At 52.6% G+C, this 24985-nt stretch overlaps 6 protein-coding genes across 6 annotated transcripts; 3 read left to right on the top strand and 3 right to left on the bottom strand.

The window, feature by feature from the left end:
* Positions 1-990: 990 nt before the first annotated feature.
* On the top strand, positions 991-3483 carry Aspvir_001158 (putative C6 transcription factor; the record flags this gene model as incomplete). Its single annotated transcript, XM_043266286.1, has 4 exons — positions 991-1388; positions 1442-1553; positions 1608-2329; positions 2400-3483. The coding sequence occupies 4 exons, from the start codon at positions 991-993 to the stop codon at positions 3481-3483; spliced, it is 2316 nt and encodes a 771-aa protein (XP_043122221.1).
* A 3262-nt stretch (positions 3484-6745) lies between these two features.
* Positions 6746-12277, top strand: iml1 (GTPase-activating protein IML1; the record flags this gene model as incomplete). Its single annotated transcript, XM_043266285.1, has 1 exon — positions 6746-12277. The coding sequence occupies one exon, from the start codon at positions 6746-6748 to the stop codon at positions 12275-12277; it is 5532 nt and encodes a 1843-aa protein (XP_043122220.1).
* Positions 12278-12875: 598 nt separating this feature from the next.
* On the top strand, positions 12876-15357 carry Aspvir_001156 (putative sugar hydrolase; the record flags this gene model as incomplete). The annotated part of the gene is made up of 5 exons (XM_043266284.1): positions 12876-12908; positions 12958-13072; positions 13127-13190; positions 13243-13895; positions 13943-15357. 5 exons carry the CDS (start codon positions 12876-12878, stop codon positions 15355-15357), a joined length of 2280 nt encoding a protein of 759 aa, XP_043122219.1.
* A 405-nt stretch (positions 15358-15762) lies between these two features.
* Positions 15763-19392, bottom strand: Aspvir_001155 (uncharacterized protein; the record flags this gene model as incomplete). Its single annotated transcript, XM_043266283.1, has 1 exon — positions 15763-19392. The coding sequence occupies one exon, from the start codon at positions 19390-19392 to the stop codon at positions 15763-15765; it is 3630 nt and encodes a 1209-aa protein (XP_043122218.1).
* A 993-nt stretch (positions 19393-20385) lies between these two features.
* Positions 20386-22646, bottom strand: Aspvir_001154 (pre-rRNA-processing protein ESF1; the record flags this gene model as incomplete). The annotated part of the gene is made up of 2 exons (XM_043266282.1): positions 20386-22508; positions 22583-22646. The coding sequence occupies 2 exons, from the start codon at positions 22644-22646 to the stop codon at positions 20386-20388; spliced, it is 2187 nt and encodes a 728-aa protein (XP_043122217.1).
* A 412-nt stretch (positions 22647-23058) lies between these two features.
* Positions 23059-24867, bottom strand: Aspvir_001153 (uridine kinase family protein; the record flags this gene model as incomplete). Its single annotated transcript, XM_043266281.1, has 8 exons — positions 23059-23542; positions 23613-23844; positions 23898-23939; positions 23989-24102; positions 24157-24199; positions 24254-24398; positions 24482-24609; positions 24694-24867. The coding sequence occupies 8 exons, from the start codon at positions 24865-24867 to the stop codon at positions 23059-23061; spliced, it is 1362 nt and encodes a 453-aa protein (XP_043122216.1).
* Between the last annotated feature and the right edge of the window lie 118 nt (positions 24868-24985).

The raw sequence follows: 24985 nt of genomic DNA, 5'->3' as shown, positions 1-24985 counted from the left end.
AAGTCGCTGAGACGGCATCTTCTGGCGATTTGCTCGAGGATTTCGGCGGTTTCCTCTCGAAAATTTCCCCAACTTCTACTCAAATTCGATTCTCGGACACCTTGCCATGCAACTTTGCATGAGATTTTGTAGTCGTTTGTCTGGATGACACGCCAGCTAACTCGTGAAGTGCGTAACGCCACACTCATCGATTCACTCGTGGCCTTCGTCAGTCGTCGTCAGTCGTCGTCCGAGTAGATCGAGATAAACCGTCAAACTGCGAGTGTAATCAGTTCTGGAGAAGGGCCAGTGATATACCCCATCCTGAAAAAAATGTGGCAGCGAGCCTGCATTGGGCTATTTGGCACATGTGCAATCAATGCAACACGAAGCTATGTCATGATGATCGCTTTTCTCCATGACAAGAGTTTTATTGATCAATCAGAAAAGGAGCGGTATCCATAATTGACCAGATCATGAAGATCATCAGATAATGTGAACGAATTGGCGGCAAGCCATGGATCAGCAGGGTGACAAAAAAGGGCAACGGAAGGAAACGAGTTAAAAAATTTCCCCCCGGATGTTCTTCGACCCTCTTCTTATTTTCTGTTTACTATTTCTTGCGTTCTGGATCTTTGGGGAGGCCCTTCGTCTTGGATAGGGATACCCTTGTTGTGTACAATGGCAGGTTGAGGTTGGTTCCGAGCCGACTCCCGCCCGCCCTGTGGCGCAAAAAGGACTACGGCAGTGAACTCCAGCCTACCACGATCAATCTTTCAGCAGGCTTGGATGTCTCAACCAGAGTCCGAAGGTTCTGGCTCTTCTCGTTTGCTGGGAATCGAGCATATTATTATTATTACGGCTCTGAGATCTCTTCTCCTTTGCCGTGGCCAGCATATTTCCTAGCTCCACACCTGCTCTGGGCTAGCGCGTGTTCACAAACCACGTCGCCTGTTATTGAAGGTTGGGCGAAGGAGGCCCTATTCAAGTAGCCTTCTCATCCTTGAGAATATGACGGACCCTAATCGTCCTCCTTTTTTCTCCTATGGATCCTACCCATCTTCATCAGATTTCCAGGAGAATGAGCCTGCATACAGTGACTGGACATCGTCTCAGTTCCCACAGGCACGCTTTGGGCCTCAGATCAATTATGAACCGATCCCTAGCTATGTCGAGAACCCCGCAGGCCCCCGAGTCGGCACTGGGGAACGGTCTGTGAACTCCAAAGTTGCCATACCCCGGTCAGCAAACCCCAGTAGTTGGACCAGCAGTGGGCGAGTCAGTCGGGCCTGCGAAAATTGTCGTGAGCAGAAAGCCAAGTGTAGCGGCCATCGCCCGACCTGTCAAAGATGCCAGGAGTCGGGGATCCGTTGCTCGTATGGTGACCGGAAGCGAGAGAAGATGGCCAAGTGCGTTTTTGTCATTCTCTTTGTTCTGAGAAGATTCTGACAGTGGGTTATAGGCAGCTGAGTGAGCTGACGAACCAGGTTCAAGTCTACGAGGCGTTACTGCGCGATATTTATCCAAAGCTGGAACCCCAATCTGCGCAATATGTTGAGCAGATCCTGAACGAAGTCAGACCATCCCATTGCGCTGCCATGTTTCTTCGGGACTGACCGATATCACAGCAAAATCCCGACAACGACCAATTCTCTGGCCAACAAACTGCAACGCCATCTCCAGCTCTGAAATTATCTGATGCTGCTCGCGTCTCAAGCCCCGCCGCTACTACTCCGGTTTTCTCACTGGGAGCTTTAGATTACACCAGCGAGGATTTCAACCGTGATGAGAGAATTCAAGCCATGGGCTTCGTTGGCGAACATTCTGAGATTGCCTGGATCTACAGATTGAAAAGGCTGCTTGAGCAGATCTCTGTTGGTACTGTTGGGCCTAGAGATGATTCAGATCGTCAGTCGGTTGCTTCCGCGAACTTTTTCCTGGATGATTCGGATATTACTGTGCTGGATGATATCGATCTCTCGCAGCGTCCCTCGCAAACGGTTGCTGATCAACTCGTGGACGAGTATTTTCAAGTTGTACACCCTTCCTTTCCGATTGTCGGCAAACTTGTCTTTTTGAGACAGTACAGGTCGTTCTACTCTAGTCCTCACGTACGCCCAGGGAAGAGGTGGCTCGCAGTCCTCAATCTGGTTTTCGCTATCGGCGCAAGATGTTCTCGCTATTCACAGGGGACCAACGGGGGTGTGACGGATGATGAGACACTATACTTCTCGCGAGCATGGCGACTGAGCATGAGTGACATTGCTCTGCTGGATCATCCAAACCTTCAGCAGGTGCAGGTGGAAGGTTTGACTTCATTCTATCTGCTATCTGTGGGACAGGTGAACCGGTAAGTGTCCCATGCTACGACGTCAATTTCGAGTTTCAAGCCTGACCGTAAGCCACCTCACAATATTCAGGTCTTGGAGAATATGTGGCATTTCTTTACGTTCCGCTGTTACGATGGGATTGAACCTTCGGAGTGAGAGTAATACAATTGCTCATGTATCTAAGGAAACTCGTTATCGAGTCTGGTGGTCCCTTTTCATGTTGGATATCTCACTATGTGTGATGACTGGCCGCCCACCGAGCAGTAGCGATGAATTCCGCACTACTCCTCCGCCGGTACCTTTCAAAGAGGAAGATTTTTCTGACGATCGAGTGGTTCAGCTGATTGCTGATCACGAGGCGCGAGGCCTTTTTATGGAAGCTTTGGGCAAGGCAACGGCAACGGCGGAAACGGCATTGACACCGGAGATGTCTGACCACAACCTGTTCAACGCGAATAGAGAATGTGAGCAAATTGTGTCCAATGCCATCGAATCACTAACACCGAATATCTCGCTCTACTTTCTCCACAATGTCGAGTTAGGATTGATACTTCGAGAGGCTGTGGACACTCTGTATGCTCCAGGAGTCGCTCGAAAACCTTGGCGTGACATTGAACTAGCCGTCGCTGCACTCAATTCCAAAGCAGACGTTTGGCTGTCCAGGCTTCCGCCTGCATTTCATTTCGAGACAGGCGCCCGTGTATTCGAGCGGCAGAGGTTGAACTTGGCATTTCGCTTTTACAGCACCAAGATCATTATAGCCCAACCCTGTCTTAGCCGCCTCACTCGGCAGGCTCCGGCGTCAGAGCCACCCGGAGTTGCGTGCGAGACAATGGCGACCCTGTGTGTCGATTTTGCAGGGCAGATGCTCGATCTTCTTCCTACGATACCCGAGCCTTCCTGGGTTTACCGTGTCTCTCCCTGGTGGTGCTTTTTGCACTATCTGATGCAGTCAACCACCGTCCTTTTAACTCAACTATTACTTTTATCAGAAGCGGGCACCGTCAGGCACAACCGACTGCTAGAGCAAGTTTCCAAAGCGACTCGCTGGCTATCGAAAATGTCGACAAACGATCCATCTTCTGCAAGAGCGTGGCTCGTTTGCAAGGATCTCATCTCTCAGCATGCCCCTGATCTTGACCTTGGAGCCTTTTTAGAGCACCACAGTAACTGACCATATAGCAACCGTGTTCCAGCATTGTGTGCATTTATACACGTGAGCCGCAGCTGACTCGTTGCAGTCATTCGTTATGTTAAGGCGTCTGCGCATAAGGCATCTATCCGAGCACAAACCACCTGCCTCCCTTTATCTCAACAGGGACAACCCATTCCCCAGAGCATCGGGCCTCTGCAACGGACATCGTTCTCTTGTCGGTCCGCGAATAATGCAGGGAGGGTCGTGCAATGAATATCGTGCGGAATGACCGACCGGTTTAGATTCGGGTGTTTACCAAGCCTCGCCTCGCGAAAGATACATACCAATACTCCTATAGAACTATGGTGTCAACTTTCAATAGATTACGATCTTTCCAAGATGTCTTCGGTATTCGATGGTATGACGGGAAGCCTCCGCTTATCGTATGCGCTAAAACGCCTAGAAGACCAGTGCAACTACTGAAGGGGGGAAGTTTCTGTGTCGATGGGGCCACAGTTTCCCACTCCGCTCTTTACAACGAACGTGTTCAAAGCCTTATCCAGTTCAGTGAGGGTCATTGTTTATTATTATCGTGACACTTGGCTTGATGCTGCAGAGACTTTTACTAAGATGATGTGGCTGATTGTCAAACCAAATTGAGCCCAGAACGCTAGATTACGAATATAAGTTCATTAACAACCGCTGCCAATGACGAATCGAGACATTTCTTACATCTTCTGCTCTTTCGCCCCTCAATTCTCTTTTCCATACCTCCAGATTTCTCTTTACTTCTTCAGTTGGGCTTTGTTGCCTCGCTATGCACGCGTCATGCCTGCCGCGGCCCCCTGCACTCGGATAGGTGTAGGCATTTGAGAAACCGACATGTCGACTTGATTCATACCTGAATTACACTTTACACTAACCTTTGGTGCACCAAATGATTTCACCCTTGCCTACTCACGTAATGTCAGCGGTCTATGCCGTATCATGTTGGAAACAGCGTCATCATACAGCCACATTTTACAGCCTCTGAAATCTTTGGCGCATTATTGTTTCTCATTTTCCTTTTCCTATTAATTGGGAGGACCCGGCGAGATGGGACGAGAATCAAAAGCAAGCAACCTAAGCAACCCAATTCCTTACATTGATAGTGGGCCCATCCCCACCGATCCGTCTCCTGCCATTTGCTGGGAGAGAGATCCGTGGCAGCGGTAAGGTCCTGCTAGCCCGAGAGTTTATTAGCCAGATCCCCCAAAAACTCCCTACTTGTCGTTGACCAGCAGTTCCATGTCCATGGGTGGTGAGTTAAGTGGACAACCCGAGATTTGTGCGATAATATCTCCTTTCCAACTTGCCTATCCGACACGAGCCGGCTCCCCTTTCCCCTTTTCTTTTCTTTCTTTTTCTTTTTTACTTTTTACTTTTTACTTTTTTTTTATAACAAAGCCCGTCACTGTGGACTAAATTTCGAGATTGAACGGCGAGTACAATCTATTTGTCCAGTTCGGCGCACTACTATCTATACGGTGAGTGCCACGGGGAGAAGAAGGAAGGTGCTTTCGCGCGCCACCTGCAAGTTGTCGTCATAAGGCAGGGCGCTTCTCATGCTGATTGGGGCTCATTTCCAAGATTCCTTCGTGGGCTCCAAAGGATCGAAAAACTAGGTACAGGGTCACGACCTTTGAGGCAGTATCTGCGTCAGACTAAATGGGGCTATTGTTCTAGCCTCTAAGCCCCAGATTGACTCTCTCCGGGTCACGAGGTAGATACCTGGCGTACAATCATCTACTACTAGGTGCAATGAGAAATACTGAAACACTACCTTGCAGGTACTGACCAGTCATTCAGCCCTCGTTGCCAAAATGGACCACTCGACCGGACCTCATCCAGGCAAAGTGGTTTGCCTGATAAGGTAGTGGTGACTGGCGAATGGCATCGGGGAGGAGCTCCGTTGAAGGTCTGACAATTTCCAGGACATTGTCTGACGGTATATCGACGGATAGGCTGCTCCTGGATCGCTGACAAATACATCCAAATACAGGAGAGACAGAATGAGAAATGGGCCCCAGTCTTGAAAATTGGAGGCAGAAGGGCTCGTTTTTGTTCCAGAGATCTACCCATATACATCTAGAGAGGTATCTATTTGTTATTATTATGACGATGATTATTTGTTTATTTTTCTGCATACATAGATAATTACACCAACTTACGCAGGGTATGAGATAGTCCCCTGCCGTATCGGGTAGTTGTTCGGTAATCATTGCCTTAATTGCCCTATGGTTGAAGGGTCTTTCCCTGTTTGGTATCCACGCCCTTTCCTCATCCCTTCCCTTTCAGGTAACTAGGCGGCAACAAGTAACAAGTTCTCTTAATTAGGGTACCTATTTACTAGGTTGCGTGGTGCAGTTGAGAATGTGGCTCGGAGTACTACGTACTGGAAACTCCATGTAATATGCAAGGATGCCTTATTCGTATGCGAAAGCCCCCTCCACTGGCAGACTTGCAATTATTGTTTGTTGACCATGAGCTGGGCAGACACGCGACTATCGTGATCCCATGCCTTCAAGTTCCCAGTAGCGATCCCGGCATTACGGCTGAAGCCTGAAGAATTCCCCCGACGCTTAAACGGCTTTGACTCCTGTACACGGGACGAACCCCGAGTACCAAAAGCAGGCATCGGTTAGTGCCGAGGATGAAGAGTGCCCCAGCGAAATGGTTGAGATGGTCTTGGTCAAAAGCTGTGAGTCCCAACAGCGCCACTGGTGCAGAGTTAGACGGTCGGCTTTGTACATTAGATAGTTGCCTGGTAACTACTACCAGTGGGCAATTTGAAGATTAGCGACTAGGGTACCCTAGTGGAATGCTTTCACCCCATGTGAGGCAACCGCTCTAGTCAGTAGTCACATTGCAGTTGGCGCGCTAAAGGAGGATTCATTATTTAGAGAAGACTCAGCTGGTGACTGGAACCTGGGACCGCACGAGGGGAGAGTCGAGACTGAGGAGACCATCTTCCATTAATTTCTGTACAGAGCTGATGCCTCAGGCAAATTCTTGTAGGCGAGGTCACGTGGTGCGCACGGGTGACTTCTCTGCCTCAGGCATAAATATGGTCATGTTTCACGTGACAATCATGGCGAAGGAGATGGCTTTGGCACTGCGGGTATCCACTTCTGGGGATCAGATCATGAAAGGATAACCTCTAACTGACTGACCTGGCTTACCAATGCAAGGTCCATTGTCTATCATTGACAACACGTGACATTGATGAAGTGAAATGACATCCACATTGTGAATGTAGAGAATGGCTCTGCGCGGGCCGATGAAGCGCTCCCACCTGAGACAGGTGAGCGCGACGGGTGTAGACTCCCTGTCTGTCCCTCAGTCGCAGTCGCCGGAGGCGCTCAACAATGACGAGCACAGCCATCAAGATATTCACGCAACGCCGGACGAGAGAATCATCCGGCTGTCATCGGCCAGCCTAGAACGCCGACAATGCTCTCTCTGGGTCCACGATGAGACTTTCTCCCGAGAGGAGATCCTCTTCAACCAGGCGGCGTTCAGCGACCTGGGCGTGAATGTCGGCGATGTGATCGAGATCCTACCCGTCCGGTCACCGGGGGACTCCATACACAGCATCAAATCGGATCTGGGAGCTCGGTCGCTCCGCGACAGCTATCTGGACTCGAGCTCGGCGCTCCTCCCGGATCCCATGTCCAAGTTCAAGACGCCTTTGCAGAGCAGGTGTCTGTTCGTGGTGAAGCCTCTCCCGCAGGAGATCAAGGCGCGTCATCCGAAGTTGGAGATATCGTTGACCCATAGCGTTGCCAATATCTTTGGATTCAAGAATCGCACCCTGGTCAATATCTCCGTTGTCGATCGGGGGCAGTGCTCCGCTTCTCACGTCGATATCGCCTTTCGCGACCAGTTCCTGGTGCGATCCGATATGTGGAGACTTGTGATGTCCGAGCTCGCCGAGAAGATCATCTACAAGGGCCAGAAGATCGTCTTCATGGGGAGCATCAAAGCTACCGTGAAGAACATCTTCATCCGTGGCAAAAAGGTTCTCTCTGGCTACTTCTCGCCGCATACCATCCCTGTCTTCCGGAGTGAGTCGGCCAAGTATGTTCTCTTCATCCAGATGTCGCGGGAGATGTGGGATTTCGACTCCGAGGGAACAGGCGACATCCTTTTTAGTCGAGTGATTAATGGTTTCCTGCCGGAGCTCTTCAAGCGTTGGGCCAACTCGGAAGCGAAACATCTGGTTACGATCGTGCTGTTTACGAGGGTCGAGTACGACTCTTCCGCCCTTGGAGGTCCCTTGCCGCTGAGTTCCGAATCGCTGAGGTGCATCTCGAGTCCCAACCATGTTCCGACCAGGGACTTTTACCGTGTCGTGGTCAATGATATGGCAAGTGGTCATTGGACGACGATTCTTGACGAGCTGAAGAAGGATTTCCGGACTTTCTTGAGAGATGTCTCGATTCAAAAGATGGACAGTCCGGATACACCTACTGTGGATGGGGTCAAGGTTGCTCCTAAGAACAAGCCGGCAATCATCGCAGGGCGACCAAGTACCGCGCTGCGTGGGAATATTCTTGAAGCGATCCATCTTGCTTCTGCCCACCTTGCGTACGATCATATTGATCGTGATATGGTCCATACGGGCACCTCGATCATCGTCATAACTCCAGGAAGCGGCGTCTTCGAAGTGTCTTATGAATCTTTGTCCTCTACCTCGGAAGCACTCGCGGACCGTGGCATCGCTATTGACCTGGTCTGCCTCAGCCCCATGCCTCTGCACTCCGTGCCGCTGTTCAAGTACAAAGCGCCTGTGGAGAGATCCGGCAGCTCTTCGTTTGGCGACTTTCACAGCAGCGGTTATTCACCTGAGATGCGCCAGTCGTTCAGCTTTGCGAGTCGAACTCCCCATCTATCACCCAAATCTACCATGCAAGGCTCGTTTCCGGGAATGACACACAAGGAACATCTTTCCGCTCGCTCAAACGAGTGGCACTACGGCATACCTCACTGGCTTGATATCTCATACTGGAATCCAGAAACGTACAGGGAAGCTCGGCGCATTGCCAAGAAGGACCCTAACGCGCCGATTCCTTTCACCGTCACGAAACAGTCCAAGCTTTTTGTGCCGCGGGTCCGAATGTACGAAATCCAAATGATGGGGGTGATGGAGAGCGAGCAGTCGGACATCTCGATTCCTTATTTGTTGGAGGGCCAGGGCGTCTCTCGCCCACCGAATGCCGGTCTCGGATTGAGCCCAAATGCTCTTTCGTCGTCTAGGGCTTCCTTCAGGCGCAATTCGTCCTACAAAGCTCAATTGAGCGACAGCCTGCGGCCCGAACCTTTTCTACAGAGTATCACAAACCCCAAAGATGTAATGCTGGCCAAGTCGAAGAAAACGCCCAACCAGGTGATTGCCTGGATGGACCAGTATGACGAGGCTGTCTTTCAGCCTTTTGCCAAACGGCGACAGCAGCGCAAGGCTTCCAGAGCAAAGCGGCCGAGCGAACCTGACGTTCAAGTTCCCAACGCGCATGAGCGTCTTTCCGCACGGTCAGTCTTACGTCTGAGAGAGCATGAAAACAATTCAAACTCGGGCGACCGCTCCTATCCCACTAGGACAATCCCTCGAGTTTCCGAAACGGCGTTGTCGGTGCCCCAAAGCCCTGTTCCTTCCAAAACCTCCTCCCCCAAGAAGCCTGCCTTGAAAGCGCCGTCAGCTGCGAAAACACCACGGATGTCGCGTACGATCAGTTTCGCTCTCCTTGGGTTTGGCGCCACCCCTCCCCGAGCTCAGGCAAGCACGGAGGTCAATGTCGAACATGCCAGGGCGCAGCCCGCCTCAGGCCAGAAGAAGCCTTCTGTGGGATTTATGGATACCAGAAGCGTGGAATCATTTAGCGGCTCGGACTCTGCATCCATTTCTACGGTGATCGACACTTCATTGCGGCCGGCGTCACCTCACCCGGTTCCACTAAAGTCGGCTATGACGCCAACGAGGCCGATTTCAATCAAGGTGCCTTCGAGGCAACCTTCGGAAGATGCAGAGCCGATCGATCGTACGGTTTTACCGGAGTCGTACTCGACGACAAGTACTGCGATCCCTTTCACTGGGGACGGCCGCCGGGACAGCCGCACGAAGAACGGGCCCAGGTTCGAGCTTACGGTGAGCGGCGGATCTCGCGAATCGTCTGTCAAGAGCCCACAGAACAAGGCATTGGCGCCCTGGGTGCGGCCTGTCAACCCGTGCAATACGTCAAGGGATGTCCTTCGAGATACTAGTTGGTTCGGGCGCTGGCAACATGCATACCCGCGACCACCCCATGTTGCAGTAGTGAAATGGAAAAGCTTGAAGTCCCCCGCCATCTTGCCATTGACGACCGAAGAATTCCCCACGGCCCAGGAGCTGGGTTCCGATTATCTGCAGACGCCGTACCGCGTCTTTCCGAATGATGACCCGGAAGGCGTCGAAGTACCCAAGACGAGGGGCATCCTGCTGCGAGAGATGATTTCACTGCGATTATCTCATGGATTCCAGATCGTCATTGGAAAACATGTTGCTGAGGTGTCTGGGCAACCTGCTCTTGAAACGCTGAATGTCTTCGACACCCGCAGCTTGGAACGGGACGGTGCTACTGTCTTCCTCTCGAAAGGGAACACCATCCACCGGCTGATCTGTGTCGATGGCGGTGAAATCGAAGTAACGCGCTTTACGCACCGGACTTCTTCTACTTTGGCGGCTGGAAAAAGGGACGACTTCCCCCTCTACACGCCAGCAATGCGGACCATTCTGAGCACGCAGTATGAGCTCAAAAACATCAAGCTTGACCCGACGGCCGAGGATTACAATTGGAACTACGCTGACAACTACGTTGCCGGGCACCGCGACTACTTGTTCAACCCAGCGCAGCAGCTGCAATTTTGGCGTGTGCGCTACGTTCTGATCCCGATGCCCCTGCAGGTAAACAACAGACGGCACTTACAGTCGTTCAACGAGGATAATGAGGAAGAGATCCACCTCCTGGGCATCAATCAGCTTACTCACATATGGCAGCGGCACAGGTACGTCCCGCCCGAGGAGAAGAGGTTCGAGTCCTCCAATGAGAAGAAGGACCAGAATCCTCTCAATATCATGTACCAGACACGGAATCCGTCCGAGGTTGTTGCGGCCGAGTTGGATCGCATTTTGCTCTCAGACCCTGGCTTGGACAATTCTCCCGCGCAACTGCTGCCGGAATCCGAGCTGCTGGAAAGGTCGAGTATCAGTCTGCCGTCGCTGGCACAGATTATCCAAGGGGAGAAGGGTGTACGGATGATGGATCGAAGATGGCACTGGCGGTTGCATTACAACTGTTTCATCGGATTCGAGTTCACCACCTGGCTTCTGCAGAATTTCCGCGACATTGACAGCCGGGAAGAAGCGGTTCAATTTGGCAACGAGTTGATGAAGCATGGTCTATTCCATCACGTCGAGAAGAGACACAACTTTCGAGACGGAAACTACTTCTACCAGATCTCCAGTGAATACCGGATCGCCAGGCCCGAATCTCGGGGGAGCTGGTTTCCTCAGAAAAAGTCGGACAAAACCGTACCTTCCACGGCAGCGAGTGAGAACACAAAAGACTCCCCCGTGAACGGTCATTCCCGGTCTGACAGCGTCGAGACACTACCCCCGCACATGCCTGCGACGCCATCCAAGTCTAAGAACAAAGCCACCATCATGTTATCGAAGATGATGAAGTATGATGTTGACCCTCGCAAGCGCTCGAACAGACCCGAAGTCATCGACCTCCACTACGATAGGTTACATAATCCCGACAACTGCTTCCACATTGAGCTCAGTTGGATGAATACCACTCCGAAGCTGATCGAGGATGCTGTGCTATCCTGGGCTGCGACCGCCGAGAAGTTTGGACTCAAGCTCGTCCAGGTACCAATCGCCGAAGGCAGTGCGATCAGCAGGACACAACCCTTCAGGAAGCCATATCGAGTCACACTCAAAGTTCCACCTCCTCCGGGGCCCGCTCCCACGGTTTTCAATACGGCTACCTTCTCGCAAGTGGGCTTATCGGACCGGCATTACTACCAGAAAGCTATGCTGCGGAAGTTTGATTTTGTTCTGGACTTTGAAGCGAGATCCGCGTTCCCGGCAGATGTAGAAGTGTCGTACTCCTGGGGCACCCCGGACTACCAGTGCTCGCAGTACATTCACCGGTCAGGCAGTCTTCTGGTCCAGATCACCGACGAGGGGGACTTTTTGTTTCTGGCCAATCGACTTGTCAGTACACGACTGGCTGCCGCCACTCGAGAAGGATCCCGCTACGAACGGATGGACCGGCCGGAACATCTCCGAACGCGCGCGTCAACCTATGACCCTCTGGACCGTATCTCTCCACGCCTTTCACCCCTTGTTCGACCCCTCCACGAGATTGGCAGCCCTATCAGCCAGCAGGGACAACCAAGCATCGATTCGGCCCATCTCTACCGTGCTCCGGAGCACATTCTCAATAGCTTCGTCGAGTTCTGTAACGATGCGGCTAGACTCGAGCAGTTCTATAGCGTGTCTCACGCACGTCCCGTCTCGACGAAGGTCGGTCCTGCGCCGACGACGCTCCTGGACTCGTCGATTCCCACGCTCGAGTTGCCTGCGAGTGTCGTCAGTCATCACATCCACCCGCCAGCGCTGACGAGTAGGGCATCGGTCGATGGATCTATGATGCCGTCTATCGACGCGAGGACGCGAGCGAGGAACGACAGCTTGACCTACAAGGGAAGCCCGCGGAGTGGGAGTTTGCGGCCGTTGAATATAAATTGATCTCGTAGATGGATGATACCCTCGCTTTGACATATTGTCTTGGTGAATTTATATGACATGGAAACGGCAGTACTTTATCCCAGTTTTTCGAGTTACGATCAAAAATTAGCACTTAAGTTTATTATCGGCCACCAGCAATACAGCTCATAAACACACTACCCGAGTCTAATCACCAATTTAGCCGTTCAGGCAGAATGCCTCACAACTTTGCAAGTATCATTGGTGGACATGTTCTTGCATCAAAAACCGCGTCAATCGGCTTTGCGCGGTTAATGACAGCTGGTGATAGCTCTTGAGCTAACGACTGCAATTCAGATTGCGATCACTGCTTCCTTGCCCCAGACCTTACAGCTGCCCCGCCAATAAGCCCGTAAAAGCCCACCTTGCACCATGCGATACGTCGAGAACAGCCAGTCCAACAGCTGGCATTCGGGGTTCGGCCCGTTTCTAATTGAGGAAAATGAGGAGAACCTTGAGAGAGGGAGGACCTGAAATATAATATCGGGTCTTTCCTTCGTTGCAACTTTCTTCTTCCAACCGTGCAGTGTCCATAACACTGTTCAACTCCTGCTTGAGTGATCTGATTTACATTGTCAGGATGAAGTTCACAGAGGGAATGTGGCTCCTTAGGGTGAGATGATTTGTCCTCTGAACTTTGTCCATGGGCTAATTGTTCGTAGGAGGGCATTCGCATCGACTGGATGAGCAATGTTGAACGACTACACATCCAGGATGAGACGGTTGATCTCCTTCTGAACAAGTTCCAGAGACACCGTGGTGACACACTAAACTCGCGTGAGTTACGCTTCTAACTTGTGGTCGCCGACGAAGCTGACGAGGTCCTGCCAGCGACCGTCTCTGCGCGGGTTACGTCGCCCCTCGAGGGTATCATTGGAGTCAAACTTGTGCACTGGTAGGTTCATCTGGTCTGTGGTAACTCGCCGAGCTCTAGTTGATATAACCAGGGCCGGCGGGCTCGACAAGGGCCCCCATTACAAGCTCAACACCTCTACGGGCCACGCCAAGATCAACCACGTCGCAAAGCAGAAACTGAGCTACACCAGCGGCGACCTCGAACTCAACATCAACACCGCCCCCAATGAACTCGATTTCGTCTTTTCCAGCGCCGACAAGGGCAAACTGACCGGCCACTCGTGGCGATCGATCGGCTACGTCGGCGACCAGACGACCGACAAGTCGCGCTGGGACGACGGCATCTTCTTCGAGCGCCAGGGGTACATGCTCGCCGAGCTGGACCTTGGGGTGGGCGAGAAGCTGTACGGGCTCGGGGAGCGGTTCGGCCCCTTTGTCAAGAACGGGCAGCGCGTCGATATCTGGAACGAGGACGGCGGGACCTCGTCTGAGCTGGCGTACAAGAATATCCCCTTTTATATCAGCTCGAAGGGGTACGGTGTGTTTGTGAACAACCCCGGCAAGGTCAGTTTGGAGCTACAGTCCGAGCGCACCACGCGAGTCAATATCTCTATTCCTGGCGAAGAGTTGGAGTATTTTGTTGTGTATGGGAAGACGCCCAAGGAGATCGTGGGCAGGTATACAGCGCTGACGGGACGGCCGAGCTTGGTCCCCTCGTGGAGTTATAATCTCTGGCTTACCACGAGTGCGTTACCTTTTTATAGGATATATGCAACTGCTGATTTCTTGCAGGCTTCACCACCAACTACGACGAACAGACCGTCACCGGCTTCCTCGATGGCTTCCGGGACCGCGATATCCCCCTCGGCGTGTTCCACTTTGACTGCTTCTGGATGAAGTCCTACCAGTGGTGCGACTTCGAGTTCGATTCCGAGATGTTCCCCGACGCCGGGGGATACCTCGCGCGACTCAAGGAGCGCGGGCTCCGCATCAGCGCCTGGATCAACCCGTACGTGGGACAGGCGTCCCCCCTCTTCCAGGAAGGCAAGGAGAAGGGCTACTTCATCAAGCGCACCGACGGCTCCGTCTGGCAATGGGACCTCTGGCAAGCCGGCATGGCCATCGTCGACTTCACCAACCCAGCCGCCTGCGACTGGTTCGTCACCCACCTCCACCGCCTCATGGACCTCGGCGTCGACTCCTTCAAGACCGACTTCGGCGAGCGCATCCCCTACAAGAACATCCAGTACCACGACGGCTCCGACCCAGCCCGCATGCACAACTACTACACCCTCCTCTTCAACAAGCTCGTCTACGAAACCATGACCGCCCGCTACGGCCCCGCCAACTCCCTCCTCTTTGCCCGCTCCTCCGCCCCAGGCGGCCAGGCCTACCCCGTCCACTGGGGCGGCGACTGCGAATCCACCTACGAAGCCATGGCCGAGTCCCTCCGCGGCGGCCTCTCCCTCATGCTCTCGGGCTACATCTTCTGGGCCTCGGACATCGGCGGCTTCGAGGGCACCCCGCCCCCAGCGCTCTACAAGCGCTGGGTCCAGTTCGGCCTCCTCTCCTCCCACTCCCGCCTGCACGGGTCCTCGTCCTTCCGCGTCCCCTGGATCTACGGCGAAGACGCCTGCGCCGTCCTCCGCGACTGCGTCAAGCGCAAGATCCTCCTCACCCCGTACCTCCTCCTCGAGGCCCTGCGCGGCCACCGCCACGGCATCCCCCTCATGAGACCCATGTTCCTCGAGTTCCCCGACGACCTCAACACCTACCCGCTCGACACGCAGTACATGTTCGGCGGGAACCTGCTCGTCGCGCCCGTCTTCTCCAAGCACGGCGCCGTCACCTTCTACGTGCCCCGGACGCCGGAGGACGGGTGCGGCAAGTGGCGCTCGTGGTTCGATCATGCCAAGACGTACGAGTCTGGCCAGTGGTATACCGAGACGCATGGCTTCGATACCCTGCCTATCCTTGTTCGGCCGGGCTCTGTGACGCCTGTCAATCCCAAGCTGAAGGTCCCGGAGGGTGATGCCCTGGATGGGCTGGAGTTGCTGGTCAACGGTACGTTGGCGGTGGATGTAGAGGTTGAGGTGGTGGATCCCAGTAAGACGCACGAAACGCTCAAGACTGTGCGCGTTTCGCCCAGCGGTGACGCTGTGACTGTTGACGATGCAAATGTCAAGGTAATCTGCATTCACAAATAGCCTTGATAGTCGCTACGGCGTTCTCTTTCATAGAAACATAAACTTAGTCTCACATACTATTCCATTAGGCTGATACGAGAAGATTTAATGTGGTTGTCTCAAATTATCTCTAGAAAGAAACTTAGGCGACATCGACAGGCCGACTCACACCATATTGATGGCAAGTGTACCTGATGTGCGCTAGAATATCATAAATCATACATGAATCGAAAGGAAACACTCAACACAGGGGTATCATAACAATCTTCAGGCTGCAGAAACAGAAAAAGTACCACCCGCACGCTCGATGAGACTGGTGCTCGACGTATCATTCCTGATAACCGTCGATGAGATGTAGAAAGTTAAAGTTCGAAAGTAAACGCACGAATATGCAAAATCGCTGCAGTAACGAGATAGAAAGAAAGATCACCAAGCCTCCTCAACTTCAAGTAGCCACTTGCGAATACCTTCTCTCAGGGTATTGTCCGCCCCTGCCAATGAACGTCTTCGCTCTCTGTCGGCAATGCCTATTTCCCCGTCAACGTCCTCGCGGCAATGTTCGGCTGTCACGCTGCGGACCACTTCTTCGAGAGCACCAAGCACCATCTTGCGGCACTCTGCACGGGGAACCTCAATGGAAGGAACCTCGTCCCGAGCGACAGTATCAGAAGTGCTTTTATCTTCGCCCCTCCGACCACGCGACGGCGACTGGGCTCTTGAGTGTGCCAACGATGACTGACCACTCTGTGCGAGAACACGCTCGAGCGCATCAACAAGTGTGCCATCCAAATCCATGACAGGCTCCTCAACGAATCGCTCTTCGTATTCAGGGGCATCAAAGGCTTCGGCCACCCAGTTTGCAGATGTCCTGCTAGAAGCGGACGCGTTGGAGAAAAAGCTTGTAAGCTGTGACGCAGATGTGGGATGACCGAAAATATGGCGGGGAGTTCCCGGTTGAGAGGCAGCTCCAGGTGTAGATGGACTCCTGCAAGAGCCATTCCCGACGACTTTCCGCCTCAGACGTAGCCGCTTGACTGTGAAGTTTCTGGTATCTGCAATCAACGTTGTTGCGACATCCACCCATTTGCATTGTCCTTCAGGTTCAAAGGAAAAAGCGGAACTAGGAGTAGGTTCAGCTTGCATTGCGCGCTTGATGTCGGCTTCTACGCCGGCATAAGGTCGCACGCCCTGAAGCAAGAAGTCGTCGTGGAAATTCTTCAGCCAACCAGCAACATTCACGCTGGGTCCGTCGTTGTCCTTGGGGCCGCCACAGTGAAATCCGGAATTGCTGCTGTGTGTGGACGCTAGAGCATCAACACTGGTGACCGATGTCCGCGTCTTCTTGGGGGACGCTATGGTCGAATCGCCTGACGACGAAAGGGAAAGGAACCCGGGAAGCGGAAGTTCCACGTCCACAATCCCGTCGTCTCCCCGCACGGACAGCTTCAAGGAAGATTCTCTGTTCTGCTCCGGCACCGATGACGGCTCTGGAGTATTTTCTTCCGGCCCTTGCTGACTGGAGAATCGAGGAATCGAGATAGTACCACTCGTGGTAGTCTCCGAGACGTCCCCGGGTGTCTCGCCTGAAACTTCTTTCACCATCTGACTCAGAGTTGGAGGGCTTCGCTTAGAAGGGCCGACATAAGCAGACACGGAACGCTTTCGAGCTTCAGCAACTGGGACGGTGTCACTGCCTTCGGCTGTGGACGACTCCTGGCGCGAGTTCCACAGACCGGAGAACAGATTTCCCCATCGGCCACCATTGGAAGGGACACTGCTGGTAGCACTGATGGCTGAACTGTCACCTCTTTGCAAGTTCCGTAGCAGGTTTTCCGACGCCAGACTGTCATTGATGCCCGGCGCAGTTGGATCTGGATCCTCTCGGTCACGCCGACTCTGCCGCGACGCAAAATGGGGAACAGGGACAGCGCTGCTGGGAGTGGCCGTGGAGGTGGTCGCTACACAGGTGTTTTTGTTCCGCGGGTCTCTTGCATGCATGGGAACACCCAATGTTCGAATAGAGCGAGCATCAGAGCCTCTGCGATGCGGACCAAGCTCAGGAAGCGATGTGTCAACGTCGTCCGCCGATCGATGCGCTGTCTCACTAGAAGAGACACTAACGGACCGCTGATGATTGTCACTTTCAGCCAGGCGCTGCGCACGTGATCGCCGCTCAATGGCCCTGCGCAAGGGTTCCTGTCTCAGGACGGGCACGGTCGGTGGGCTCTGCGAAACGGCACGTGCCGACGCCGACGTGCCTGGACGAAGCGGTGACGGAAGTGGCTCAAAGCGTTGCTTGGCCGGAAGGAAAGCCGATAGTAAGAATATAAGCCTCCGGGCCGTCATTTTGTCAGGCGAAATGATAACAGTTCTGTGAGCTAGGACCGGGTCTGCGTCCTGTTGGGCCTTTTGCTGGAGATAGTGCCGCCGGCGGTACCAGTCGGGGCCCAGTGTACTCAGCCATTCTGTATGGTTTCCCAAGAATGCGGTGATCAGAACCAAGAAGAAGAAGCTATGCTCTTTATCCCCAAGATTGCGCACGATTGAGCGTCCCTCTTCACGCCAAACACCCCAGCGGCTTTGGCCCGTCACGACATGCGGAGTCTGAAGAGCAATGCTAATACGACGGGCGCTGCGGAAAGCCTCATCCTTCAACTTCGAATTCACAGCCAGTATGTTCGCCGGCAGATGCACAATCGTCTGATTTGTACGTTGCATGTTTGGAGGCTTTGCGGGCTTCGGATTCGCTCCCAACGAGTCCACTTTCTTCAAGAGAAACAAGATTTCCTTTCGAGAAAGTCGCTCCAAATGTGACAGAGTGCGGTTGATCACGTCCCAGTGATCTACCAACAGGTCAATCCGCTCGTCCAAGCTTGCCGGTGGAGATGCGAGCGACAGGCTATCATCCAGAAAGCCGCCGCGCCAGCGATGATCCGAGTCCAGTGAGCACGACATCCCCACCTTGGGTGAGTCAGTACCTTGCGTATTGAAGCGCGAACCGGGCCGTCCCGAATTACGGGAGAGAAGCGGAATTTGAATCGTGATCGCCACCGCATACATCGGAGTTTTCTTCTCCTTTATCTTTTTACGCTTGCTAACATCGGGAAAGGGGAAGCCGTTCTCCGGTAGTGACTCTTGGTACATGGAAGTCGGGTGGTCGGGCCGATCAGACGTGTCACCTGCCTCGGGCAAGTTGACACCGAACATCCGCGTCAGTAGAATGGTGACCTTGGATGGTGGCTTGGCTTCAGAGCCCCGAGATGTACTCATGAAATCAGAGGAACTTCCCGTAGTATATGCCCGTGAAAGCGAGTTGCGGGTTGCGGGTGATGCGCTTGAAGTTCGACCCGAATCCTCATCCGCAGAAATGATATGCATCTTGGTCGAAGAGCCGCGATAGCTAAACGCACTGCTGCCGAATATGCAGTTCAACAGGCCAGAGTCACTGTTCTCGGCCGGGTGACGTGAGCGACCTGCCTCATTCATCCCACCTGCAGGCGACAATGTAGAGCTGCGGCCTCGAGCGCGAACAAAAGCACCGGAACCCATGGGCGGCGATCTGCGGGCTTCCGCGGCGACAGAAAGTGGGCTCGAATCGGCGGCCGACGAAGGAGGGAGGTACCCGCGCCGAGGTACCCGCGAGAGACTGGAGAGTGTGCGAACATGTCTCGTACCAGAATTGTCGAGCACGTACGGTTCTGAATCGAGAGGGCTTGACGTCACGTCGGACGAGTTCGTGCGAGTATCTAACAACACACACGCATCCCTGTCTCCAAGCGCGTTCTGTGCAATTATCACCCGGAAGTCCTTGACTGGATCTAGTTCCACGCCACCTCGATCATCGTAGGCACCGGCAGCATAAGCATTCGGTGAATTGAATGTGCTATGTAACGGATAGGCATGGGTATTTGACCGTCGTAGCAGGCTCGCGTCGGGGAAAAGAAGGCCAGATGTGTGTTCTTCTTCCGTCACGGATTCCAGCTGGGTAGCGTTCCTATTCGAGTACGCGGCTGGGTTCAATGTTGACGCCGCACTGCTCAACAGGCGGCCTAACATAATGATTCAGCTAGTGACGAGTGGTCAGGTATGCAAGGGTTAGAAAAGTAATGGCTGTACAACGCCAGGCTCTGATGTTCACAGCACAGAACAAGCCACGGGAATGAGTCGACGTGAGATTGAATATAACAGGTAACCAACAGCCAGACTGATAACCTAGACTGAGCTGCCGTTCCCCAATGTCCAATCCTAGCGATGAAGAACCATGATCAACCCAGGTTGATCGAGGGGCAATTGTGTTCCTTCAGAATCGACCAGAAAGGAAAGACAGCACCCGAACAGTTTATCGTGCGGGGGAGGTTCACTTCTGGCAATCGAGAGATCGCGCACACAGAAGAACTGACCAGGAATGAGAAAGGAACAATCTCATCACCAAGAAAGACAAAGAATCAACAGGAAGGGGAAGATGATGAATTGAGTACGGAGAGGCAAAGACCGGGGGCGGGGAGAGTGAGTGAGAGTACGGAGCAGGAGGATGAAAGGGCGGTGAGCAATGAAATCCGTCCACCACCACACAGATCAAGAGAATGAGTGAGATCCTCCGTATTATTCACACATGATCTCAGCCTCATCTCATTCTGATGCCGATCGCATGCAGCTCATTGGCAGCTTGCATACTTCCCGTCTGTCAGATATACCAGGGTGGACATAGACATACATATCTAGTAATGATGCTGCAGGCGGGGTAGGACGAACACCTCATCCTGCATGGGCCAGGTTACTCGTTCGAGTCATCGGCAGCGAATAGGGCTATAGGAGATTACAGGCAGCAGAGAATGCGCTGAATATCTCATATTACTGTGGAAGTTTTCCCCGGGGAATGACTGCCGTATAGGATGTACGATAGTATGTCAACTCAAAGATGGACAATGCTTTTATTACACCTGCAAAGATGCTGTACAATACCGTGGTATATATCCTGAATATCCTGAATCCCAGTATGCTTTTGTCTTGTCCGCTAGAGAAATCAAACGAAGGTGAGTACAGTCAGACTCAAGTCTGTTGCGTCTTGCGCTTCACTTTGTCGACCAACTTCTTCAAATCATCCGAGCCAGCGTTGCCTGCAGCGCTCTGCTTCTGCTTTTTCTTCTTCCTATCACGCGAGCTGGCGTCGGCTTCTTCTTCCCCTCGGTCGTCCCGATCCCTCCGTCGCTTGCGTCCTTCATCCAGCAGTGCCTTCATGCCCGGTGTGGGCTTGAATTTCGGGTTGGTAGGATCGATGGCATATTCGTGACTCTCGAACAGCCTTGCAAAACGAGGATCGCTGACGTCCATCTGGAAATTGTCATTGACTGTTTGAGCCTGCTCCTTTGCCTTCTTCTTGTTCTTCTTGCGGGCTTGTTTCTGTGCCTTCTCGATCTCATTCATATCAAAGTGTTTGATTCCTGATTTGTTGTCGTCCAGCATCAGGAGCTCCAGTTCGGCCCGCTTAGCCGCATTCGCCGCCTCCTCGGCCTCGCGTTCAGCGCGCTTCTTACGCTTCTCCTCCTTGCGACGAGCGGCAGCAGTGGCCTTGCCATCCGGATCGTCAAAGAACGGATCGTTGAAGCCCAAGTCTTCCTGCGGAGCTTGTCCTTCGCCTGTAGACTCTGCGTCGTCCTCGCTGGTCTCGGCCTTCGCCTCCCCTTCAGTTTCCCCGCGCTTCATGGCCTTGAGCTTCTCCTTTCTCCGCTTCTTGCGCTCACGCTCTTTCCGTACATACTTCTCGATCGTAGTCTCCTCTTTCTCGGGCTCGTTCTCGAAGACGGTGTCGCGGTTGGGCTCCCCAGCCAAGCCCGAGGTGAAGGTCACCTCCATTTCGCCAACAGGACCAGATGATTTGGAGGACTTGAGAGGCTCTGTACTTAAGCCCAGGAGAGCCCGCTGGCGCTGGCGTTCTTCCTCTTTCTTGGAGATCTTTGTACTAGACCCGTCTCCCTTTGTAGTATCAACAACTTCCACCGCCTCTTCTTCTGCCTCATCATCAGAACTGTCACTGGCAAGATAGGCCTTCAGATCGTTCTCGTCAATATCCTTGCGACTGCCTCTGAACGCTCGGGCTTGAGCTTCCTTACGCGACCTGTCTTCCGCGTCCCATGTAAGCTTGACCTTGCTGTGCTGCAGCGCATCAGTCACGAACTCATTCGGCTGATATCCGTCTGGAATCCGTTCACATTCGTCGCGCGGCTTGTCGTCGGAGAAGTCCGTATCGTCCGGTACGAATCGAAGGTCAAAGAAGTTGGCACTAGATAGATACTCGGCTCCGTCCACGGAGTCATAGACATGTTTCGCAACATCCTTGCTCGAGAATGTCAGGATGGCGTAGAAGTACCGCAGTCGTTCCAGTTGATACTTTCGTAACTGGGTAGAATTGAACTCCTCGCCCTGATCTTCCTTCAATATCGACTGCTTGATCTTCTCCTCCTCTTCTTCCGAATCAAGATCCTCTTCGTTCTCCTCATCGTCTTCCTCCTCGCGCTTGCTCGTCGCGAAAATCTCCCGAGGAGGACCCTCCGTTTCCTCCCTCTCCATACGTTCCTTGCCAAACTCGCTCGGGTACACAGAGACCTTCAACACCCGGCCGCCCGTCGGAACAAAGCTGGAAAACACAGCCATTAGATCCTCCGCCCGGATATTGTCCCAGTCCAGGTTGACCACCGCAATGCGATTCGTGACTTCTCCCGTCGGCACATCCACCTGCTGTTTATCGGGAAACTCCAGCTCTTCAATACTCTGCTCCTCCTCCTCGTCCTCTTCTTCACTTTCTTCCTCACTCGAGCTCTCCTCTTCCGAGGACGAGGATGAGAATCCTCCGTCCCGAGCAGGATCATACGCCTTATCTACCCGTTTCAACTCCTTGCGAACCTCGTCATCGTCATCAGCGACCATTCCGTCTTCCTCCTCATCCTCATCTTCATCCTCGTCCTCGGCCCCCTCCAACTGGTAAAATCTCTCCAACTGCTTCTTCGTGTCATCGCGTGCAAGCTTCCGTCCATAGCGATCAACAGCGGCATTCCGGGAGAAATCCTTGTCGCGCAGCATGTGCGCAAAACGCTTGTCGAGCTTCACATGGGTCTGGCGCTTGCTGGGAAGACGATATCGCGGATCGGACTGGATATTAGCAAATCTGGGATCGGCTAGAAGGAAACAGTCAAGAGTTAGCATTTATCACGACAGCCTGGCGATCACGACCGCAGAAAGTTGATCGTACTGATAACAGTCCCGGCCTGCTTGTCGGCCTTGCCGCTCTTTTTGGATTTCTTTGAGTCCGGCATCGTGGATGTTCCACGGAAAGAGATTTTAAAGAATTGACTCTAGTGAGGATGCGACCGTGCGAATGTGAGACTTGAAACGTTGTTTGGAATCTCTAGCACCTTTTGAGGCGCCTTTTCTATGAGACTTGGTTGATAAGGATAATTTTCTTTTGGCGGTTGAACCAAAGAATCTGCGCCGGTTTCTGCGTTGGTCCGTGCGTTCCTACAGCGAGATTGTTCTACATACATATGGCTCATGCTTTATGCTTCCGTATCTTAATTGCCAATCATACTTCATATACTGCGTAAATGGGTATGTACATTACTCGCTTGGTTATCGCCTGCGATGATAGACCAAAGTATATGCAATCCTTCCCCGGCACCGACACTTTCAATGTACAACCCTCTGGTCCAACAAGTTTCCGTCAAGAGTCTAACATCCGAAATACCTCTTCTCCAACCATCGCGGTTCTCGCTCCTCCTCGACCCTCCCTACAATGACCCTGACCTCAGGGTAAACGGTGCTGAGCCGCTTAAGTCCAACCTTTCCAGCAGCGCAGGTCACAAAAACAATTCTGTCTTCCGCGACTCCGTGATCGACTAAGACCCGGACCGCCATCAGGGCAGCTCCTCCACTAGCCATTTGAGGATCAAGGAGCATGACCGTTGCGTGCTCTTCAATGCCTGACGGCAGTTTCAAGTAATGCAGCTCTGGCTCCTCGTTCCGCTCGTTCGTCTGAATGAGCAGTCGACCAGTAATACAATCAGGAATGGTTCGCTTGAGAGCTGTCTCAAGACAAGAACCACCTCGCAAAATTGCTACAGCGGACACTAGGCCTTCCGGATGCAATCCGTTATAATCATCCCCTTGAGGGGTCTCGACCTTCGCCGGGTGATACCGAGTGCAGTCCATGGCCCTGTTACGCCACGTTATGGTCAGTCACGAACTTGAACTTTTCAGACGCTGTCACATGAGGGCCAACGCACTTCTCTATTAGTAGACAAGCGAGTCGGTCAAAATAGAACACAAAGTCGACCTGTTCCGTCGCAGGGTCCTGTAATATTGTGTTCATGCTGACGAATTGCGGGGTCTGAGGCATGAGGAACACATTCGGAGACAGTTGTTCTTCCGAAGCAATCATCTCCAGCTTCTGTAACTCTGCGCTGTGCCTTTCAGATTTCTCCTGAAGTTTGCGCTGGATATGTTTCACAACCATATCTGGGAGCTATTCAGCAAGGGCATGCAAACTGAAGCTCAACATATTCACTTACCGATGGCCGTTTTGTTCTCGATTCCACGGGGGATGATAATATCTACTTCCGTCAGACAAGCAGACCGGGAGGGAACTTTGTGCTAGCTTACCCGAAACCGACCGTTGAGGTTCGACGTATTGCTTATACGATGGCTTGACAAATTGGAACCATTGCTTAATGATACCCTCAATGTCTCTGCCTCTCTCCCGAACATCACGCAATACTGGCGCCGCCTCGGTTAGGATAGTTAATCATGTTTGGCGTGATTCTCACTCACTTCTGCGTCCAAGGCAAACGTCCATATCTGCCTCAACAAAAATCTGGAATGATCTGATAAGTATCTTGAGGTAGTAAGGGCGTGAAAGTAGAATTACCTTGACATCCAACATCTCCATGATTCTCGGATCATGGAGTGCCAGAATTCCCTCCAAGATCAAAACATGCGGCGAGTAAAGAGTGGTCGTCTGAGGTTGGCGCTGATGTTGAGCAAAAGAATAGACAGGTATATTTGCTTTCTTTCTTTTTTGGTTGACACATTTGCCGTTAGCTGCGTGCAATTCCGGAGACGCTGATAGTTACGAAGGAGCAAGGAGCGAAATTACCCTTGCTTGAGATCTCTTAACGTCTGTACTAATGCATCGAAGTCGATTGCATCCGGACAGTCGAAATCGAATTCATTTGCATGTGCTTTGACATGTTGCTCTGGAGTCAAACTCTTATAGAACGAGTCCTGTACCAGAAAGGGTTAGAAGTCACGATGATGCACAAAAATGGCTATATCTATGCAAGTGATGTTTGAATGGGTCCTTAGTACCATAACAAGAATCACAACCCATGGCAGGTTCAAGGATTTAACAATCTCCATCGCCACAGACGTCTTGCCAGACCCCGAACTGCCTGCAATCCCAATAATACTCAAATCCGCCCATGGTGGAGAGTAGTATCTCTTCTCCGTGGCCGACGAGTAAACGGGAGAGATAGACTCCATGTTGCTACTTCTTCCAGTAAAAGCTCCCTGGCTTGAGTAATGAGATTGAGCAACAGATTCCTGACCTTCCACACATATCATCCAGAAAGAAAATATATGACGGCCAGGTCAGGAATCG

The sequence above is a fragment of the Aspergillus viridinutans genome, assembly GCF_018404265.1.
Source record: "Aspergillus viridinutans IFM 47045 DNA, scaffold_1, whole genome shotgun sequence".
Lineage (NCBI taxonomy): Eukaryota > Fungi > Ascomycota > Eurotiomycetes > Eurotiales > Aspergillaceae > Aspergillus > Aspergillus viridinutans.
This window is presented reverse-complemented; position numbering and strand designations above follow the sequence as displayed.